Source organism: Psittacula echo, assembly GCF_963264785.1.
Source record: "Psittacula echo genome assembly, chromosome: 8".
NCBI classification, from domain to species: domain Eukaryota; kingdom Metazoa; phylum Chordata; class Aves; order Psittaciformes; family Psittacidae; genus Psittacula; species Psittacula echo.
In genome coordinates, this window is record NC_137744.1 from 15,857,239 (window position 1) to 15,878,364 (window position 21,126).

The window sequence follows — 21,126 nt, forward strand, 5'->3', positions numbered from 1 at the left end:
TTGCTTTTCTACTCCATCCCCCCATCCTCCATTTGATTCAGGCTGTGACAGGCTGAAATCTCTGAGCTAGGTAGTGCAGCAGCAACACAATATCCTCATCTCCTCAGTCTGCTTCACTAGTGTACCTTAATTTGGACCTGAAATGGGGTATCCTAGAAGATAAAAAGAATTCCCTCCCCTTGATTTGCCTCTGCAGAAAATTTTCAGTGATGCCTGCTTATGATTTTCAGTAAGATTGCTTCCCTGAAAACTGAAGCAAGATACTGCCCTTTTCTTTCTTCTAAGCAGACTTAACATCACTGAAGTTCTATCCACTACTGATCTGCACTTCAATCAGTAATGTGGAAGCTTAGTTTTACAATCCAGTATCAATTTTTGAGCAAAGTCAGTCCTAAATTTGAGGGAATATTGGAAAACCACGAGAACTTCCAGACATCCCATGAAACTGATGATGGATAATACCGACAGAAACAAGCTCACTTAAAATTGTTTTAGCACAGTTTTTTTTTTGCCCCAATGCTAGAAAACAGTCTCTAAGCTGCTTCAGGTTTCTTTTCTACATCCTATACAAGTTAAGACCATTGAAGCATTTGACTTCTGCAGTTTTTGCCAAAGTGAAGCTGTTTGTCACTTTTAAATAAAAGAAAACATTATGCTAAGCTAACACACTTATTAAAAAATGTATTTTATAATCACAGAGCAGATGGGAAGAGGCATGGAGGAATCTATTAACTTTGAAAGTCAGGGAGAGAGAAGTGGTTGATGCATCTTAGCTCAAAGCATGGCATAAAGAAACTTTCTATGTGTTCGTACTGTCTGCCACCTGGCTGGAAAAAGGAATTTAATCTCCTTTAATCACTTTGAATCTTTGCAAGCCCAGCAGCCACACACCATAATCACTATCCCTGTCATGCACTGTGGGTCAGTTAATATGAGATTACCTTTTGCACAATCAGGACCAAGGAATCCTGGGAAACAGTGGCAGTGCCCTGAGATGCATTCTCCATTCCCATTGCAATTAGTAGAGCAGTCATCCAGGATTTCTGTTTTTTCAGAAAGTTGTGCACAAAGAAAAATACAAATTAGTTGCATTTGAAATGAATGGCATCTTCACCTCACTCTGCAGGACACATTTCAGCATACAAATAGGTGCAGAAGCAGTAAAAGGCCCATTTTCATTCACAGGGAGCATAAAACAAAATTCCTGTTGAAGCAGCTTACAAATATTAGATTTTGCCTTGACAGCTTTGAGATAACAAGTGCATCATTTATATTACACCAAAAAGCTTTTAAAGTAAGTGTTCATGTAAAATTTACCACCATTAAAAGCACTGCAAGAACCAGAGTATTTGCTGAAAAATGTCCACCTTAAACACTTTCTTTCATGGCTGAAGTAATTTGCCTGAAACCTGTTTATACAGTAAATTGCCTTCTATGGTGTTCATTTGAACTATGTGAATTGAAATCCTTGGAGAAGGGTAGGATTTCCACATCTATACAGTCAGATGGAAAAAAAAAGTCTTTTGTACAGTGACAAAACTCAATGCAATAAAGGACTAAGAACTAGATTTGAAGGAAAAAACCCACCTTCGATTCTGATCTCAAACTTGCCCATGTTTTATCACACAGCTTTGGATGGTAAACCACTTAACCTCACGCATCTGGGGACAGGCTCATATCTGTACATGGGTTAGCTGGTTTTAATTTACACATGGATTTCCTACAGGAATCCAGTGGTTTATATGGGTTTTATGTAAAGAATATGAAGCAAATCCAAGGTTAAGCTGCTCTCACGTGGAGCAGGTCACTGTCAGGCCAGCACTAGGAGTGAGAGTCTCTGCAGCTCATGTAGGCATTGTGCAGCATAGGCAAGCAGCTACAGAATAGCAGGAACTGGGACTGTTTTATGGGCACAGGCACCAACAGATGTGGGGAAGTATCTCTGGCTACAGGAAGATGGGAAACATGACTCCTTCCCCACAAAATAAAAACTGTTGGGGGAAAAGAAAAACCAAGATTCTTTCGAAGAATATCTGTCCATGGCAAGTGATCTGGGAGGAAAAAAAATTCTCAAAAATCACTTGATTTTTGAGAATCATATCACTTGAATATTTAAGCTAATCAAACCTGATATACTTTTAAACTTGAATGTAATTTGTGAATAGATGGATTATAAGAACATCCTATAACTAATATAAATAACTAAAATAAGCTTATTTTGACCTTATTTGTGGGCACTTGGAGTGATAAGGATTAGTTCCTCTGCAAAATTCCTCATGTTATTTAAAAAAGTTCCTTTCAGGCTATTGGTTTATACAAAAGAACAGGCATTTGATATGTATCTGTCCATTAGATATCCACAACAGTACATGGGTATCTGTTTCAAAGTCAGAAAACCAGCTTGTTTTCAGAAGTTTTTTTTTATACATATACTGCATGTTATTAATTTTTATATGTTACTGTTCACTATCAACTCTTTTCTTGCACTATGTGTACACTTGCCCGTCTTCTCAGCTTTCCAGAATTACATGGTGAATGATCTCTACATTGACCTGAAATGAAGACTTAATGGTTTGAAAAGTTACATCCCCTCAATGTGACGCCCAGTTTGAGCTGGCCTTTATTATATCTATGGAATTACTAGAGGCATGCCAGATTTTGAATGCAAATTATTCCTTTCAAGGGAAAGTCTGATCAGAGCTTTAACTAAAGTGTCAGCAAAATCAGTTTTGTGCATAACTAACACTGAGAAACTTGAAATACTATCTAACAGACGCTCAAGAGGAGGGCATGACTGCTTCACACAGCTGACAGTAGCATACAGCAGAGATGCATCCAAGCTCTCACTCTATTCTGAGTGTTTCAATCTGTGGTCCTGTTTGATTCCTTTGTCATCACCAGAGATGTCAAATGACTCCAGCCCAGTATGGGGGATTAAGGAGTAGGGCTTGAGGTTTGTTTTTTTTTGTGGGTTTTTTTTTTTTTTTTTTTTGGAAAGAGTATGCTACGTAACAATGAGATATTGGTTAAGCCCTTCTGTATAAACAATGCTGCCTTACAGTAGAAATAAACAAAGGGGCAGGTATTTGGATTCTGATTTGGACTGGAGTTTGGCCAGGTTTTATGCTCTTCATAGTGCATCTGTGAAGATGCTTCATAAATTGCTGGAATGTCATTTCCTCATATGGCATTGGATAATGGTATTTTTTCTTGCTTGCAAAAGATTTGCTTTTCTGAATGAAGAAAATACGAACTTTTAAACCAAAAGCAGACATTACAATTCTATCTCAATTTCTAAAGTATTTTCCCGTAAGTCCTTCAAAATCTTGGTATCTGAATCATACTGTCCTGCTCTGGAAGGTGTTTACCATCAAGTAAAAATAGTATCCAATTGTTCTAAAGAGCAGATGGCACGTCCGTTACTAGTAAAGACATCTTGCCAAACATATGGTAGAACAGGTTAACTAAAGGGCATAGTGGTTAAAGTCTTGCAGCAAACTAAAACTGTCATAAATACACCACTTTACTTGAATTTAAACCACAAACAAACCCTAGGGTGAGCACTGCTCACTACCACCACTTAGAGTTGCAAACTTTTGCCCACCTAAATGTATTAAAAAGGCAATAGGGATCTGATATGCCACCAGGACATTTGCCTTCGGTGTTCCGAACTAAACAAATAGCTGCAAAACAACAGCATTCATCTACCAAACAATCACAACAAAATCCACAAAAGCTGCCTCTTAGTTTTTCTGACTAAAATAGTGAAAAGAAGTAAGAACTGAAGAACTTAAAGCCTGAGTAATTTTTGTAGGATTTAGGGTACCCATGTAAATAGAGGGCAGATATAATCTCTTTTACTTTGAGCAAGATAACACCAGAAATTACTCAAGCATTTAAGCTATTGTATAAAAATCTTAACAGACACGAAAACTTCACACCTAATTAATTTGATAACATCCATCTTTAATACACAAATGTTACTCTTTGTCTAATACTAGCATAAACATGAAGTTGCTCCGCTGAGGTTAATTATACTAAGCTGAAATAAAGCCTATTTTAGAGAATACTTAAAAGAATCCAAAATCAAGGTTAAGAATTTCTTTCCCAATACAGTTTTCCAGTGTATTAATCAGAAGAACAGTTTCATTGAAATTGTTCTTACCAATCGCTGTAGTTAGTACAAATACTTGCTCCACTTTCTTTCCATCATTGTAGAATGCCATATGCCAAGCTCCCTGATCCATATACTCGATGAAACCTGTCTCTTGCAGTGAAGTTAAGATCAGATTTCTCGGAGCTTGTTGAGTCTCCTCTGAGGTTTTTGGCTCCTGTTTAATTAACTGTTTTCCATCCATCAGTTTTACAAAATCAAACTGAAATAATAATGAGCAAAAATTAACCACCTAGAAATTTTTATGATCTACTCTGCTTGTCTCATTCAAACAGGAATAAACAGTTGAAATCTTAAGAGAAATTGCCTCAGTATTCACCAATGTGGACAGCTGTTGCATAACCTAGTCTACTTAGCTTCAGTTTCCATATAAAAACCATTACGGTAGATCAGAAATCTGGCATGAAAACTTGCTATTTGCTATGGCAGGGTAAATTCAGACTTGCTGGACTACATACTAGATCCCTTAAATGCAAATAATGCAAAGATTTCCAAACTGTAGTGCCTATGTTATTCAGGGATTCATCTCAAATGCAAAGAACAGATTAAAGAACCTACAGCTCTATACCAGATTTTAAAATGTTTGTCCCTTAATACCAATACTGTATATCAAACCCTAAATATATATTTATTTCTATTTAAGTAATTAATGCAAATAGATACCTGGAAGTTCTTAATACCTAACCAAGTTGATGCTGACAACTTTAAGACCTCAAAGCATCAGAGATGTAAACCTTTCTATGAATCCCTATTCAGGAAATGTATATATTTTTCTACATTTTTTTCTAGGCATTCTGATTTCCAGTGAAGTTCACCTTCAGCTCAACTGAAGACCCAACTTCAATTAAAGTCAATGACAAATAAAAGAGCTTATTTTAAAGATCAAAATTCTAGTAAATACATTCTGAGATTAGACTAGATGATCTCCAGAAGTCCCTTCTAAACATGACAATCTTTCAGTGATTCCACATGTTACACTTTATGGAGTGTGATCGTGCTATAAAAAGCTAAAAAATCCACTATGCATGGAAATGGTAGCTTCATATGACAAATACCTTAGGATTAAAAAAAAAAACAAAACCAAAAACAAAACATTAAATTTGAATGTGACCAGCTATATCACATATTCTTAGTTCTTAGCTAGGTTTTCTTCTGCAATATCTCTACGAGTAAAAAGAGACCTTTGAGATCATCCAGTTCCAAGCTCCTGCCATGGGGAGGGACACCTTCCACTACAGCAGGCTGCTTCAAGCCCCTGTGTCCAACCTGGCCTTGAACACTGCCAGGGATGGGGCAGCCCCTGCTTCTCTGGGTACCCTGTGCCAGTGTCTCACTATCCTCACAGCAAAGAATTTCTTCCTAATGTCTAAATTAATTCTGCCCTCTGTCAGCTTAAAGCCTTGTCCTGTCCTTACATGCCCTTTTAAAAAGTCCCTCTCCAACTTTCTTGTGGGCTCTTTTAGGTACTGGAAGCTGCTCTAAGGTCTCCCCTAGTTACACAGCCAGTCCTGTCCTCCTTACCTATTTTGAAAGTGTATTCTGAACATTCACATCCACTGCTGTTTGAAAATGTAAGCGTGACAGGACTAGTATTATTTGTAATTACCTGAGTGTGAGTAGGTGGAATGTTTCTTCTCCCATAAATTCCCAGCAGAGAATCCTTTGCCAATGAAATGTTAAATTTCAGGTACATGGGGTGATGTATAGTAATTTGAAAGCGCCAGAATAAGCCAGGGGGGATCGTCTGCATAACTTGTGCTCCAATCTCAACTTCTCCTGTGTCTATGGCCCGTCCCTTCTGGAACACTAATTTTCCAGAAACAAACAAAACAATCAGTTGTGTATTCACGGTGGGTGAAGGAAACAGGTCACGAGGCATAAATGTGCCTTAGATATACCAGAATATATTAAAACCAAACCCTAAACAGAGGGCATTTCACTGTACTTTTTATTCAACATGCTGAAAAATACAAATAAACTTGCATGCAATATTTATGACAACAGGCACCACAGAGCATTTTTGCCCTGGAAATCTTGGAACACTTTAATGAATACAAAAAGGTAGAAGTGCTGCTGCGTAAAGCACAGTCTTTACCTATCAGCTATGCAAACATAACCCATTCAACTGAGAGTGCACGGAGAGAAGGCAGCAGGAGATCTTCCTCTGGCACTTATTTCAGACTCCTGCTGAAAGGGCATTGCATAAGCTACACAAATGGATCCCAATAAGGACAGAAAATCCATCAAACCTGGTAGGTCAGAGCCCATGTCCAAAGCCTAGATTTCTATTAATCACCATTCCTAATGATTTTATAATGGTAGCAATAATCTAGTCCTGCAGAAATAAAGAACATCTGTTTTGGCTTGGTCTGTCTGCAGGAAAGTGAAACGGGCATGAGGACTGGGACAGGCAAGCTAAAGAGAAAAACTGGCATAATTTCATAATGACTAACAATAAATTTGCAGACATCTACAGTATGTAACTTCACACATGGATATGAGAGCTGAAATAGAAAGGGAAATGGAATGCATAAAAAAGACTTTGCCAAACTAAATTGGAGCTGGCTCGTTTTGCTGGCTTGTATTACCATCTTTGTGTATTTTAATGCCCGTCCTGTGATCAGCATTGTGACATGCTGCAAAGCACACGCCCTATCCTGCTAACATCTGAGCTAATTCCACTGTCAGTTTTGTAAAACTCTAACGCGCATTTCCATGCTTTCTCTCAACTAGAAAAAAAGCAGGGTAGTATGCTGCATTGGAGGAAGAGCTAAGAGAAGATGATTGAATTCAGCAGCCATATCCATTTACATTTCATTTCATTCCAATTCACAGTGAAGGATATAGAGGAGCAATCTAAGTGACTGCAGCCTCACCTTTTACAATAATGCATATAAGTATCTAATGCAACATAATGTACAGGATATTCTATAAATTGCCATTGGAAATGAGAAGAGCAGTAGCAAAGCTAGGCCCAGCTTTTTCCTGAATGTATTAATAACAAAGATCCTCAGTGGGATCTTCCATAGGCTTTAACTAGCGTAGGAAGTACTTAGCATTCTTAATGAATAGAGATTTAATTTACAGGGCAGGAGTAATTCTCAGGGTACTGGATCTTCCAGCTTTACAGCTGCTTTGTGTCACCAAAGCTACAGCAAGAACTAGGAGCTGACTTTCAACACCTTATCACATAAAGCATCTATTTTTAGAGCACAGAACTTGCGATCTAATACTCTAAAAATACATCTGTTACTTCATGAGTTAAAATATTCCCAAATTGCTGCTTTAACAATGTTCAAGGTGAGACTACTTCTGTCCAATCAGCTTCATGGAAAAAATCTTTAATGTTGATTTTTGAAAAGAGAATTAATCTTCCTATGTCGGGCAACAGAAGTGGGTCCCTTCCCACCGCACCCCATACATGATCCTACTTGGCTGTTGTAAATTTAAAAAACCTTTTCCCCTATTTCCAGTACTCCAGAGATATTAAATCTTAATGATTCTTTGCAAGCAATTACCCTGGGTTAAGTAAAACACTAAGGAACTTTTTGGTGATATTGACACATGGTAATTAATGTGATTCAATTACAAGAGGGTAGAGCACTAAGTAAAAAGTCAAGGATACAGTATCATTTTTGAAGTTAATGGCATTATTGGTCGGTGTTCAAGTCCTTTAAAATGCAGTAACTGCTGCTTAGTTTGTTGAAGTGAGAGGCCTGTTCCTTGGTTGAAAATAAAAAGCATTCTGTCTTTAGTCAGGGAGTATTTTCACTAATTGGTGTTATCAAACTATATGGAATATCATGTTAGCGTTGCTAGGCTCAAAACAACATCTCTCAATTTTTCCACATTTGGCTGAAAATTTCTATGTTTTAGCAATAATCTTAGGTAAGCTTTAAAAAACCAGATGCACTTAGATTTACTTTCATCTCATTACACAGGAAAGAAGTGCATGCTGCTGTTCACAATGGCAACATGAAAATACATAGATTATCTACCACCTACTGAAAATATGCAGTTGCAGCATATCTACCTTTCAAACAGTATTTTTTTTCAGACAACCACATGGCATGGAACGACTACTGTAAGAGCCATGTCTGAAATGCACGTTTCCATATCCATTGAGCCACTGTCCCATCTTTATAGAAAAAGAATTTAGCTCTGATTCTGTGCCTCATTGAATCAAGCAGGTATTTGACTGTACAAAAAAGGCATCTGAAGATAGACTGTCAGAGTCTATCCTCATGTACTTCCTTGCTCTTTTCTTGAAAAAGTCTTGTTCTAAAAACATTTTTCTCATAACAATATTTTCCTTATGAAAAATATAATTTAATTATCTATATTCAACTTCTTGTACAGGTCCTAAGCTCACCAACTAGTATTAATTCTTCCCTATGCTTTCTAAGCACACTTTGCTTGGAAGTCTAAACCAGAAGATAAATTCCTAATCACAGGTTTCTCTTGGATTCAAGAAAGTAAAACTCTGAGCAGCGTGGTGCCAATTATCTTCACAAGAAAGTACCCATATGCTGATTATTACTGATCCTGAAACAATCAATCTCCTTGTACTCCCCTGGTAAATACCAGCATCAATTGGATGTCTGAGTTTTTAATCACATTACTACATATTAAAATGTTAACTCATAGCCGTGGGTCAGCATGTTATAAAATGAGTTCTTAAAGAAATCTGACTTGCTGGTTTGTAAACTCGATTTTAATTAAAAGATTAGTTAAAATATATGCTTTCAAAGTCTAGAAAAACATTCTGTGCTGCTCTATTGAGTAGGGGAAATGGGAGGTCACAATACCTGACAGCAGTTATTTATCCCTGTGAAATCCCATCAGAGGCTTCAAATTTACAATCTATCAACTTTCCATGGCATCATTCTGAAGTGAAAACAGTTGCCTGTTTACAAACCGTCCTTCCCACCACATCTGCATGGAGAATTTGTTACAAGCTCTGGGAATAAAATTACTGCTATATTAAAAGTGATGGAAAGAAATAGAGCCAGCAAAAATTAGCCACAGCCAGACTATGCATGTACTAATGCCTGGTACTGAGTCCACATGATTTTTCTTGTGTTTTTCCAAGTGTATATTCCTCATTAGCATACACTCTGGGTTCCAGGTTACCCCCAAAAGATGAAAGGGGACGAGTGGGACAGCAGAACAGCTATATTCACGACTGACCTCTGAAACTGCTGGATGAGCTGTCCGTGAACTGTCCCTGCTACTATCTCTGCTATCACAGCCCTCTGTGCTTTAGCTTTAGCATTGTGGCAGAGTTGGGTAGCTACACAAAGATACTGTTATTGCCTGGGGTTTGTTGGGTTTTTACCTGCAACATTGATTCTCTATTGACACACACATTCTTTCCCCTGTTTTCAGGCATCTAATTTTTAAGACTTTTTATGTTTTGCCTGCACATCCTCCTTTGGAAGCCAAATGCTTTGGAAGAGCTTTTATTAAATCTGTAATGTACTGACAAAATGATTTAATGCAGTTGAGAGAACTATTTGAGACATTTTCCACAGTGCACCAGGACAATAATACAAAAGTGCATGAAACATTTATTGTAATTCACCACCAATACCTTCTAAGGGGCAAAATAATAGGTAGCAACATCGTCACCTTCATATATTTCTATTGCTCATTTATCTAATATGATCTCTATCCATTTGTGCCACGTCGATTTGTGTGACTACTGGTGTGAGATGTAATCTTACTTTTGGAGGGATTGGTACAACAATGTCCTGCTCTGTCTCATATTTACAGGCATAGATCTTACCTGGCATATACAAAACCAGATCACTGCTCTGCTGTAAAATCTGAAAGCTCTGGAAATCTATCATTGCAGAGCACTCAGTACTATTTTACCTTCCTCCTAACAACTGGAAACACTAGGGCTCTTATTCTACTCCCATTCACTTTTCTCTGATCTAACCTGATTTATCCACTTTTTCTGAGTATCATAAAAAGAAATGGGAGGGCCACCTGCTTCTCACAGTCAGAAAGCATCACTGTGGTGATCAATGGGAAGCACGGGCTAGAGCTCGTAACTAATACTGGAGTAGGTGATCTAACAGCATTAAATGAGAGGACTTGAGAAAAAGGAATTGTGCATCTCAGAGACAGTCCTTCTGCTTCACACTCCTGGCTACACAGACCTCTCCTTCCCTGCATCCGCTCTGGTACTTCTCTGCCCCTTCAAAAGAGCTGGTTCAGTCACTTCCATGGCAGAACACTTTTTGATGAAGCCATTTTCTGCTGCCATAGCAAACTAATGTGTCTTGGTTGTGCATGAGACAATTCCTGCAGTGGGCAGGGGGACGCCAGAAGCCACGCAGGGACAGCATGGGGCAGAGCAGAACTGTTCCTCTGGCAGCACGGAGCTGCCAGACTGGCTCAGGCATTCTGTGAGACCTCAGTAGATTCCCGTGAGCTTATTCACTACGACTACTTCAGCCAGGATGTGACAGGATGCTGTATTTTAGCTTACGCCTTCAAGAACTAGATGCCTTTAAAAGCATTAGGATTTCTCCCCTTCTGCATCTTCTGACTTGTCAGTACAAAGTGTTTCACTTTGCCTAAGATTGACTTTGGTCAGCATGACAGGCACAGCATCAAGCTCTCTGCACAAATGGGAACAAGGCAAAAAGACCTCCATTGTCTTATGACAGAAGCCAAATGCTCTAATCTCTCTCCTCTCAGAAAAGAAGGGTGATTATTTTGCTATTTGAACATCACCTCCCTAATGGTTTGAGTTGGTTGCTAATTTCAGTGACTGTTCTGCTAAAGGAACCAAGGTGGCTATAGGCTTTTCATACCAGTTTTAAAACTCTACCAGAGAAGATAACACCTGAATTCAAAATGCTTTTGAACTAATACAGACTCTGAACAGTAGTTAATATTTAGATATTTATAATCCATCTGTCTTCTCATTCACACATACCTTTTTTTTCTGTTTTATCAGAAACTTTTCCTCCAATTGGTGAGTAAGTAGTATCCATGGATTCTGTTCCTTTATTTCCTTTGCTAACTCCATTTTCATACAGCTGCCCTTCAACAGGCTGTAGTTGCCAGGTTAAACCAAACAAGTGTACTGCTGCAAAAAAATGAAGACCAATTAATTGATGTCTAAGCTACAGCATCTTCAGTCAGGCTAAGAAGGAATGCTATGACCCAGTTTCTGTAAAGTCAAGTGTTACTTCATTCTGTTGGTAATAAATCAGAATTTCAAGGGGTCTAATGAGCAATTTACTATTTTACCTTAAAACTCAATGCTTAATTAGTTTCCACACTTTCTTTTGGAGCTCAGCCGGGTCAGGGTGATGAATTTCTACAGCAATTAATGGAAATACTTGCAATTAAAAGGATAACAGTTGAATGAATTTAATATTCTGTGGCAGATTCTAATGCTACATCAATGTCCCTCAGATTTCAATTGCCAAAGAGCTCAGAGTTCATTGATTAAAACACTGACACCAGGTAAAACTTCTCACTTTTCCAACCAGTTCTAAGTGAAACTGCGCCCACTGCATTCCCAAACCTTTTCATTTAGGTTAAACATTGGTAAAAACACTGATTCCATAGATCTGCTCTAGTATTACACTGCAGATGAAAAACTGGCTCTAGATCTAAAATCTATGCAATTAGTGTACAACACACATTAACAGAAACATAGTTGTTACTTATGTACACACTCAGAAATCAAAATTAATCCTTTTATGAAGTTATAAATTATCCTGATTACCATACATGGAGGCTGCCTACTCTACTTCGCCTGCACAGCCAGTCACTATTTCTGCTTTCCTTTCTGTTGTTTCTGATCTGAGGCACTACGGTGCCTCAGATGGTAGGAGAAAGACAGCAACAGGGGATCTTATTTTAAGTATAGTATGATAGTACTGTAGCCATTTTAGACAATTACCTAGGTCTTATGCAGAGGGCAAATTCTTCCAAAGAAGAGGTTACTTTAGCATGGAAGTAACTCAGCAGGGAGTAACTGATGACCCACTAAAATATCGATTGAGGATGGCCCCCACAGGGGAGCTGCAATTGTCACATAAAGAGCAAAACCTAAGCAAGCTCTTTAGACACATGCAGCAATTTGCAGCGAGTAGGATCTGCCCACAGTGGGAGCCTAAAAGGCAATATATTTGCTCTTTCTGAATCGTGTAGGAACCGCAGAGACTCTCAGGAGAAGTAAGTGTGATCTAGAATGGGTCTTTCATTTAGAAAGTGCACTTTTTTCTTTCACACTTACTTTAAGGAAAAAAATCGAAATAAAACCAGGAAACCCAGGATATTATCCATTTTCTATGTGTTTGCTCAAAAGCCTCTCTTGCATGCTGAAAAGTTAAATTATAAAGCAAAACCACATGCCTTATGTGGGTTCCTGGAAAAGGTTTGCCAGAACTACCACAGGAATGTGAAGCTGCCAACCTACAAATCATTAATTCCAGATCTATGCACTCCTGGATCACCCAACCTCAGACACATGATCCAAACCAACCAAACAAGAACTCTTCTATATAATTGGTGAGGTGACAGTATTTGTGACATGCTTGTGTTTTATATATTGGCTACAAGAGAAGAGAGCCAAATTTACTGAATTCTCAAACCACTGCCTCACCATCAGATCTGGGTTCTGGAGACACTACTGGACAGTAAAATTCCCACTCCCTAGAAGAGATATTAGAATCTTACTCCAGTGTTAGTGGTGAGATTTCAAGCCAGAGACTTGCCTGGATTGCTTCATATTCTGTGGACTTGAAATTGCCAAGGGACCAGGCTAATGATTTGAAAAGGGTCTTGTAGTCACATTGCATAGACCTATATTCTGACTTTAGAGCTTATTAATGCAAGACAGATTACGTCTACATACAGAAGGTACAACAAAAATCAACATGCTTGACACCTCTAGGGCAGGCAGCTCTTGCTCCTGGACATTACTATTATTTAAAGAGTTAATAACAGCAAAAAGGAACAAAGTTCAATGGGACTGATAACTAATGAATACAACTTTCATTGATATAATGCAAATAATTATATCAGCACTTGAAACATCAACACCAGAAGCAAAGCATAACTGCATACATCAATAAGCTTTTAGTGGCTATTAAATCACAAATATAATCTAGGTGCTTTCTTCTTACGCTATTTCCACTGTTGCTATTGTTTCTTTCCTAAGTCAGCATTTGTACATGCTGCAGAGGGTACGTCACAAAGCAAGGACTGAATATGTGACACACCCTTTTCCTTACTGTATGCTTTTTCCAGATTACACTCATGGTGCACTTAGTCATCCATGTGCACCAATTCAAACAATTTGTTTACTTTGTCTTCCTTTGGGCTAGGGAAGAGCTGTTGTTTTTATACTTCATGCCAAACTCGGCAAGCTGGCAAAACTATGTATGTTTGACAGTCAGTTTTCACCCTGAGAAACACCAGCTGCATTATAGAGATGCTGGTCTCTGCCAGCCCTGGACTGTTAGTCTGTGGGAGATGACACAGGACACTGGTAGGCCACTTAATGTTAAACAAAGTGCAAGATCAAGTGATCAAACAACAAAGCACATTACTATAAAAATAATGTCTACTTGAATTAAACTGAATTACTTCTATCACTGCAGAAACTTGGTCATCTTGCCATCTTAAAATCAACCCAACTTTCACAACATTAGCTATAGCTCTTGAGAAATTACCGTCAGATCCAGGTATCACTCTGGTAATAAACACACCACATACATCAGTAAAGCCATTAATTTTTAGAGATACCTTTTTCAGAAGTTAACTACAGGGAATAATAACTGTTTATGTAGCAGACACAGAGCCTTTCCTTGCCTCTTCATTTTCTGTGATATTTTTCTTTTACCTAGGGTATACATAATTCCTACAAAGCTTGTGTTTCCTATAACATCTGTACATAATGTTTGAAATATACAGATATTTCACCAAGTAAGATTAAATAAAACTTTCAAACCTCTCTCTCTCAAATCTCTTTAGAAATCAGTAGGCACATACTGAATTTCATTAAAAAGCTCAAAAGAACTTCTCTTTTGAGTCATTCTCTCTTATTTTTCTAGTGGATTTCTGTCTTTTGCTTTTCCTCTTTTGCACAAAGGGGCACAGAAAATGCTGTGGAATTCAACAGTGGGCCACAATGTCAGTCTGCACAGTACAAATCCATTTGTAAGATTCTTAGCTGTATTTCCCTTGTGTAGTGCCCAGGTTTAAGACCGTACCCCAGACAGCAGATGACACTATCACCCTATCCAACTTACTTAGGGCTGGGCTGGGTTAAAAGGAAAGAGATTCACCTTCTGATGAAGGTCTCTGCCCTTTCCTCAAAGTTCAGCCTTCCAGACTGATGTTACAGAAAAAGACCTTGACTGCAGTACTTTTGAAGGCTGGCTGCAGACTAACAGTACCAAACCCCACCTCACTACATACAGTGCATATATATGCACTATAGATGCACTACTAGATGTAGCTCAAGTTCCCACAGAACACAAAAAACCAGCCTCTGAGGTTAGATGACTACACTGGTATTACAGAAACAGCAAAAGCTACTTTGGCTCTGCCTACCTGGCATTACAGAAATATTTTGCAATCACATGCTCTGTATTCTGCAGCACCTAAAATACCTCAGCTACTAGCAGGGGTGCATAAGGTCACGGGTGAACTGCTACAGCCTCAAGCAAAAAACAAGGACTACCAGGCAAGAGGAGATGAAACAGCTTGTTAGCAGCATCAGCATGCTTCATGTCTGCAAAATTCCTACTTTAAGTTAGGAGGGGCTCTGGTGAGTCACCAGGAGCATCTATCAGCCTCTAACACACCCTCATTTGGGCTTAACCCAACCTCTCATCTGGAAACTGAGTGTCAATGTTCTCCCTGCTGGTAGTGACCACACTGCTTTACCTGGCATTCTTGAACTTCCAACTCAATTTCTTTGTTTCTTTGATTCTTCCACCCTACTGCAAAGCTCATCTGAAAAGATACTCTTTCCTGTCTTGCTTGAACCTCCAGTATAATTCCCCCCTCTATCCTTACATTATTACTTTGCTCTGTTATTTATAAGTTGCATTTTGCCACCAGCAGCATTGTACATTGCTTTCACTGAGGTGATCTGGAGGCAGGAAAAGATCTGAAGGCAATTTGACACTTTTTACATAATGTTTGGAGATAGAGCTTATGCAATAGATCCCACCATACCTATATTTTATTTATAATTTATTAGATAGCACTGTTTAATTCAAACTTTCAGATAAAAGTGTAACACAAAAGGGGACGTACACTTTGTTTTACAACATGCATTATTTGAGATGCTAAATTTGGAGGAATCTCTAGTCTACAGAGCTAGAAAGGCTGGAGGATGCCACAGGATTACAGTGAAACTAAGCTTCTTCCTCAGTCACCCTGCCCTGGCCAGTGGAGCTGCTCAGGGTAACTTCAAATGGCCTGTCTCTCAAATACAGAAGATAGTACTTGTAGTACAGAGCCTTTCTTGGCTAATTTATTACGCTTCTTAGGTAAAATGTAATTATTAGGTATAAAACAGGTCTCTTGCAGAAAAAAAAAATAATTAAAGGCCTACCCTTCCCATAAATTTTCTTCATGGAACAAAGAGATGGAAGCTAGTGTGACTTTATGCTGCCTAAGGGATTTTCTCTATCCAGAAGCAGGTTTTTGGTTGCTTCACATTACTGCTGTAAGTGAAACCAGTTGGGCCAGGTTAGGAACCAAATCTTGGGTCTTCACCTCTAAAGTAAATGTCCAGATTGCTTGTTTTGTTCAACATTTAAATAAAACAAACTGATGCTTCCAGATAGACTCAGTCCCTGCAATTCTGCGGCATACCTGAGTAAATATTCACAAATACATAAGCATTTTCAGAACTCGCTCTGTAAACTGGATTATCTCACCATCTGCTATGAAGCCAAGATCTAATTGAATTTATTCTTATCTACCTTCTCTGTAAGCACAGCTAGTCAACTCCTGTGCTACATATTTGGCAGAATATAAATAAAAGGCTTGGCTCCAGTGCAAAAGAGACTCTCAGTAGTGAGGAGATGTCAAAAAAGTCCTGTGCAATAAGTACTTATCAACCTGCAAGACGAACTTCAGAGGACAAAAATCCTACAAATGTGAAGTCTCTCCAAATTGCTGGCCTCCACTAAAGGCTTTTGTATAGCCTTCTCTGCTGTTCCCAGTTATTTTACACAATCTCAGTAGATCATCCCCCTGAAGCCTAGACTTTAGAAGAGCTGTAACAGAATATATATCAGAAGCTGATTATTCTTTCTGCACCTGCTCTGACCAAATGCCAGGAAATTATTTGTTTTCTGTAGCTGCAAGCAGGTTCTACTTATAAAACTGGATTTCATTATGGCATGAAGTCACAGGTGCATTAGTGCCCAAATTCCAGCAAAGGTGAAGCCATGTGAAAGTACCCGAACATGAAGAAGAGTCGGAGTCAGAGTTCTGATCCTGACCTGCAGAATCAGCTTTTGTTCTTCTTTTGAAATCTCATTTCGTAAATAAAATGTTATGTCATTCTGCACTATTTGAAGATTTGAGATTGTTAATATTTGATTCAGTCTTAAGAATCTTTTCTCTGTACAACTGCTCACCACCGGCTGACAGATGCCCATCCTATCCCTGAGCAGTGACTGGTGGCTCCCAGCCGATTTCCTCAGTTTCTGTACTGAGCCTGATGTCCTACGGTATATCCTTTTGATTAATTCAGGTCAGGTGTCCTGTCTCTGCTCCCTCCTGGCTTCCTGTGCCCCTCACTGGCAGAGCATGAGAGACAGAAAAGTCCCTGATTTAGAGGAAGCACTTCTGAGCAACAACCAACACATCAGTGCCTTATCAACATTGTTCTCATACCAAATCCAAAAACCACTGCACTGTACCAGCTAGAAAAAAATATAAGAAAAAAATTAACTCTATTGCATCTGAAACATGGGCACCTGGACTCATTTTTCATTACTGAGTCATAGACTAACCTTAGGAAGAAATATCGCTTAGGCAAGAGTACAGTGTTGTCAGGCTTTCTCCTCTGTGTACTTAAAAGATCTGTGACAATATCAAGTTCATCACTAAGACCCAGCCTCAGAGACAGTGGACATCACAACTTCCAGCTCTGAAACCCTGAGGTATCTGTCTCAGTGAGAGCTATCCCACTAACGAGTTCAACTTCATTTCAGAGTTGCACATCTGCATCACAGCTTTTACATATACCTGAAACATTTAGCAATGTTTACTATACCATGATACTCTTCAGTATAAAACCAGCTTATTTTCCCCTTGAGCCTTCTCTGCATAATTTATAGTACTCAGAGTTAAGGATTTCTATTTTTCCTACCATTTTTTATTGTATGAAGCTATGCAACCAGTATTATAAATCCATGAACTGATACACACGTCCTTAAAATTTGGCCTGACCTTTCCCAGTGTTGAAACCATTACTCCTCTACCTTGAGCACAGTGTAAGAAATGACAGGTCACACTGGCAGACAGCTGAGAGGTTTTAATTTCCTCACCCTCTATATGAATATAATTTAAGACCCAACACTCATCTCCAATGCATACTCATAAATTGTGATAATATCATGGTGGATAGGGACAACTTCATATTCATACTTCAGAATTCATTTGTATATAAAACAGTCATTTTGTAGTCAGGGATAGTTAAATCTAAGAACATGGGATGCAATTTTCAGAGGCACTGAACATTTGCATCTCCTGCTGAAATCAATAGGAACCGTAGGAGTTCAGCACCTTTGATCAATAGGACCAGTGATTTGCAAGTCCAAATCAGCTGCTGATAAAATGGTAAGGTACCATGGAAGAAAAATCCTACTTACTAATGGGCTAAAAATAACTGACTAGATAAGCAGCTGCATCAAACGTTGTATTGTATGTAAAAAAACAGTGTGGTGCTGAAAAAAATATAGAAAAAAATATTTGTTCTATCTTTTGTATTTGTGTTATTTACTCTTACATTTTCAGTCAAATTTCTTCTTTAATTGTTGCTGTCTTATTAGGTTTTTATTATAATGGGATTAAAAAAAGGAGAATATTTATTATACTGTTCCACAATAGTAGGCTGTTTTATACTCTTTATAGCAATGCAGACCAATAGATGAAAAGAGAGATCCATCTATTGACTGAATTGAATCAAACAAATGTGTTCTTGTCTTTCATGTGATAATCTGGAATCTAAGTTGTAGCCTTTGGACATCAGTATGTACACAGTGTCTGCTTTTAAAAAAGTATTATAGAAATTTCAGGCTTTTTTCCCCATACTTTCCTTTTGCAAGGTGCCACCTCTGTAAATATGTGAGCCTAGACTGGTAACATGGATCCAGCTCAGTCCTTCAACACCTTATACCAGAGAAATACACATGCAGCCAGCGTTAAATCTGTTTCTGTTTTACAATCAACACTAGAAAACCTTTGAGGTAACTGGATTTCAATAATTTCCCTCAAGATTTTTTCTCTTTTTTATTAAATTTGAGCACTCATTTGCATAAATCTTTAAAAGACACACAGCTCATTTGCTTTCCAGACACAGCAAATGCTAGCAGGCAGATTCTGTCCCTTCACGCTGCTGCCTGAAGAGCAGATAACTTGTTTCCCTATTCAGCCTTTCACTTCACTCCACTGGCAATTTCACTGTGCCCTAACCAAATTTTCTGCTCGCTTCCCATAGCCCTGGCCAAGCTCTCAGGAACCACTGGTGAAGCTGCCACAGCCCCTGCCCACAGCAATGACATGCAGCAACATCAGCTCCCTGGTGCACATCCCTCTTTGTGGACAAATTCAAGAAACTGTGTCCCATACTGCCATGAATGCATTATAGTTCTCAACATATAGAAAACTACAGGAGAAAAATAAAAGTATATATGCTTTTATTTGAAAGAAAATAATTCAATACATTTACAGTGTGGAGACCAAGCATCCACTTTATGAAATGAGAGGTTTTTTTGAGTAACTACTATGACTTTAGAACCTATTCACAGAAATTACTCCTGTTGAAGTGAAAATATGTGTTTTACTTGATAAACTAAATATTATGACTAAAGATTTTCAATAAAGCAGCTGCTACACAACCATTTACAGGGTTCTATAATTCCCTTACCATCCATAGAATAGTCAAATTTATTTCAGAAAGGACCAGATAATAAACATGGTGATTATAGGCCAAATGTGGAAACATGGAGAAAAAATAGGTTTTCTAACTGAGTAGTAATTCAAAGGAGAGAAAATACAGAAGTATGTGTTCTCAAGTAAAAGCTTCTCTATTGAGTCTCTCTGATAATAGGTAAAGACTGAAAAAGATTTCGCTACTTTACCTTTTGATTGAAAAGACATCACAGCTCAGAGCACCCTGGCACAGGTCTCAGTTCATTACAAATATAAGAGCCACTTGTAAATTTTTCATCTGGAATAAGCTTTGAGTTTCCAAGACTTTTAGAAAGTTCTGACTTGAGGTTGAGATTTGGGCCTATTTTTGGCAGTAAGGTGTAGGTCATGCACCTAATGGCAGTACAAGATAATCGACAAAGTACATTGAAGTTATAAGTGAAAGAAAAAGCCTGATGTTAAATTCTGATCTACATTCATTTGGCCTGAAATTGCAGGTCATTATAAGTTGATGCAGACTACACCATAAAACACAATGATGAAAATAGTTTCGCCTTACAAAGCCTCTCTTACTCTCCCAGTAACAACCATTGAGCTGATCCCAGGTTAAGCTTGATCCTGAAATTAAAATGTGTTTTGCTTTGCAATCTGGGGCCAAGCCTGCGGTCATTGCTAAAACATAACTGCAGGTGACTTGAAGAAAACCTGCCTGAAGTGAGGAGTGAGGGACCTCAATTATGGTGAGAAAAAAGAAAATACTTGGAGGGTGGTGGTGGTGTTTGAACTTTAACTCCACAGTGTTACTCCAAAGTCTGATTTTTTTTTTAATATTCAACTACTTGTATTTAAAACACACACATTTAAATTTCTGACATGACAAGATATGCAAATCTGAAGACCTACAGAGCAAGTGAACTTTGAAAATAGTTTATATGCTATTATTCATACCTAACAAAAGGTATGTGACTCGTAAGAACAGACCACGAACTTATTTAAATATTTAAACAACCAGAAATGGGCAGCATAAATATTAATGTGGAACAAACTAATACTACCTGAATCTGCAGGAAAGCTTATACAACTGAAAATTTTCTGGGGCAAACAAGAGCGAACAACAGCATCTTGGAAAACTGAACCAGGAATTCTAGTTCAGAAAGAGTTTTAGATTTTGCTATAAAAAACGTTATCTAGAAACACTAATAATTTCTAAAATATAAAGCCATCTTCATTTTACCTACTTCAGCCTAACTAAAGAAAACATGTTACAACCTTACGTTACCAGGCTTACACAAACACAGACACCTCTACGGGAAATTCATATAGAGCTTTTGATCACAGTGACAGGGAGTGCTTAGAGCCTTCTTGGGCTGATGACATGCAGCAGAATATCACTAGAAACTCAAAAAATTCTCAGCAGCAGACTGAAATCTAAGCAGGGATGAACCAGGCAGAGCTTCACCCAAATAAAATCTAAATGGTGTGGGTGGGATATCCATGTAGCAAACAGATGAGGCTGCAAAAATTATACAGCCAGTCTTAACTGAGGGCATATGCTCAACAGCTGTTATGTAAATCTGCAATTAATGTAGCTTACTAGATCCTCAGGTGCTTTCAAATAACCATACACCAGAAACAATCAAATCTGCTTTCCCATATGCATTATATGAGGATGTTAGAAAAAACCCTCCTGATGAGCATCTCACTGACAGTAACCAGAACTTTGTCACTATAGGACAAAAAAACCTCAACCCATTAGAAACAAAAAATGACTGGAATTGTAATAATTTTCATTA

General features: G+C 38.3%; 1 protein-coding gene across 2 annotated transcripts in view; it reads right to left on the reverse strand.

Annotated features, from left to right (window-relative positions):
• The window catches only part of TENM1 (teneurin transmembrane protein 1), a gene marked incomplete at its 3' end in the record, with an annotated part of 242,605 nt that overhangs the window by 118,118 nt on the left and 103,361 nt on the right, over positions 1-21,126 (reverse strand). For both annotated transcript variants that reach the window (XM_080624671.1, XM_080624670.1), the window contains exons 5-8: positions 11,127-11,279; positions 5,781-5,980; positions 4,166-4,376; positions 942-1,043 (exon numbers count right to left, since the gene is read on the reverse strand). In XM_080624671.1, the coding sequence (XP_080480797.1) occupies positions 942-1,043; positions 4,166-4,376; positions 5,781-5,980; positions 11,127-11,279 (666 nt within the window). The remainder of the gene's footprint in view (positions 1-941; positions 1,044-4,165; positions 4,377-5,780; positions 5,981-11,126; positions 11,280-21,126) is intronic.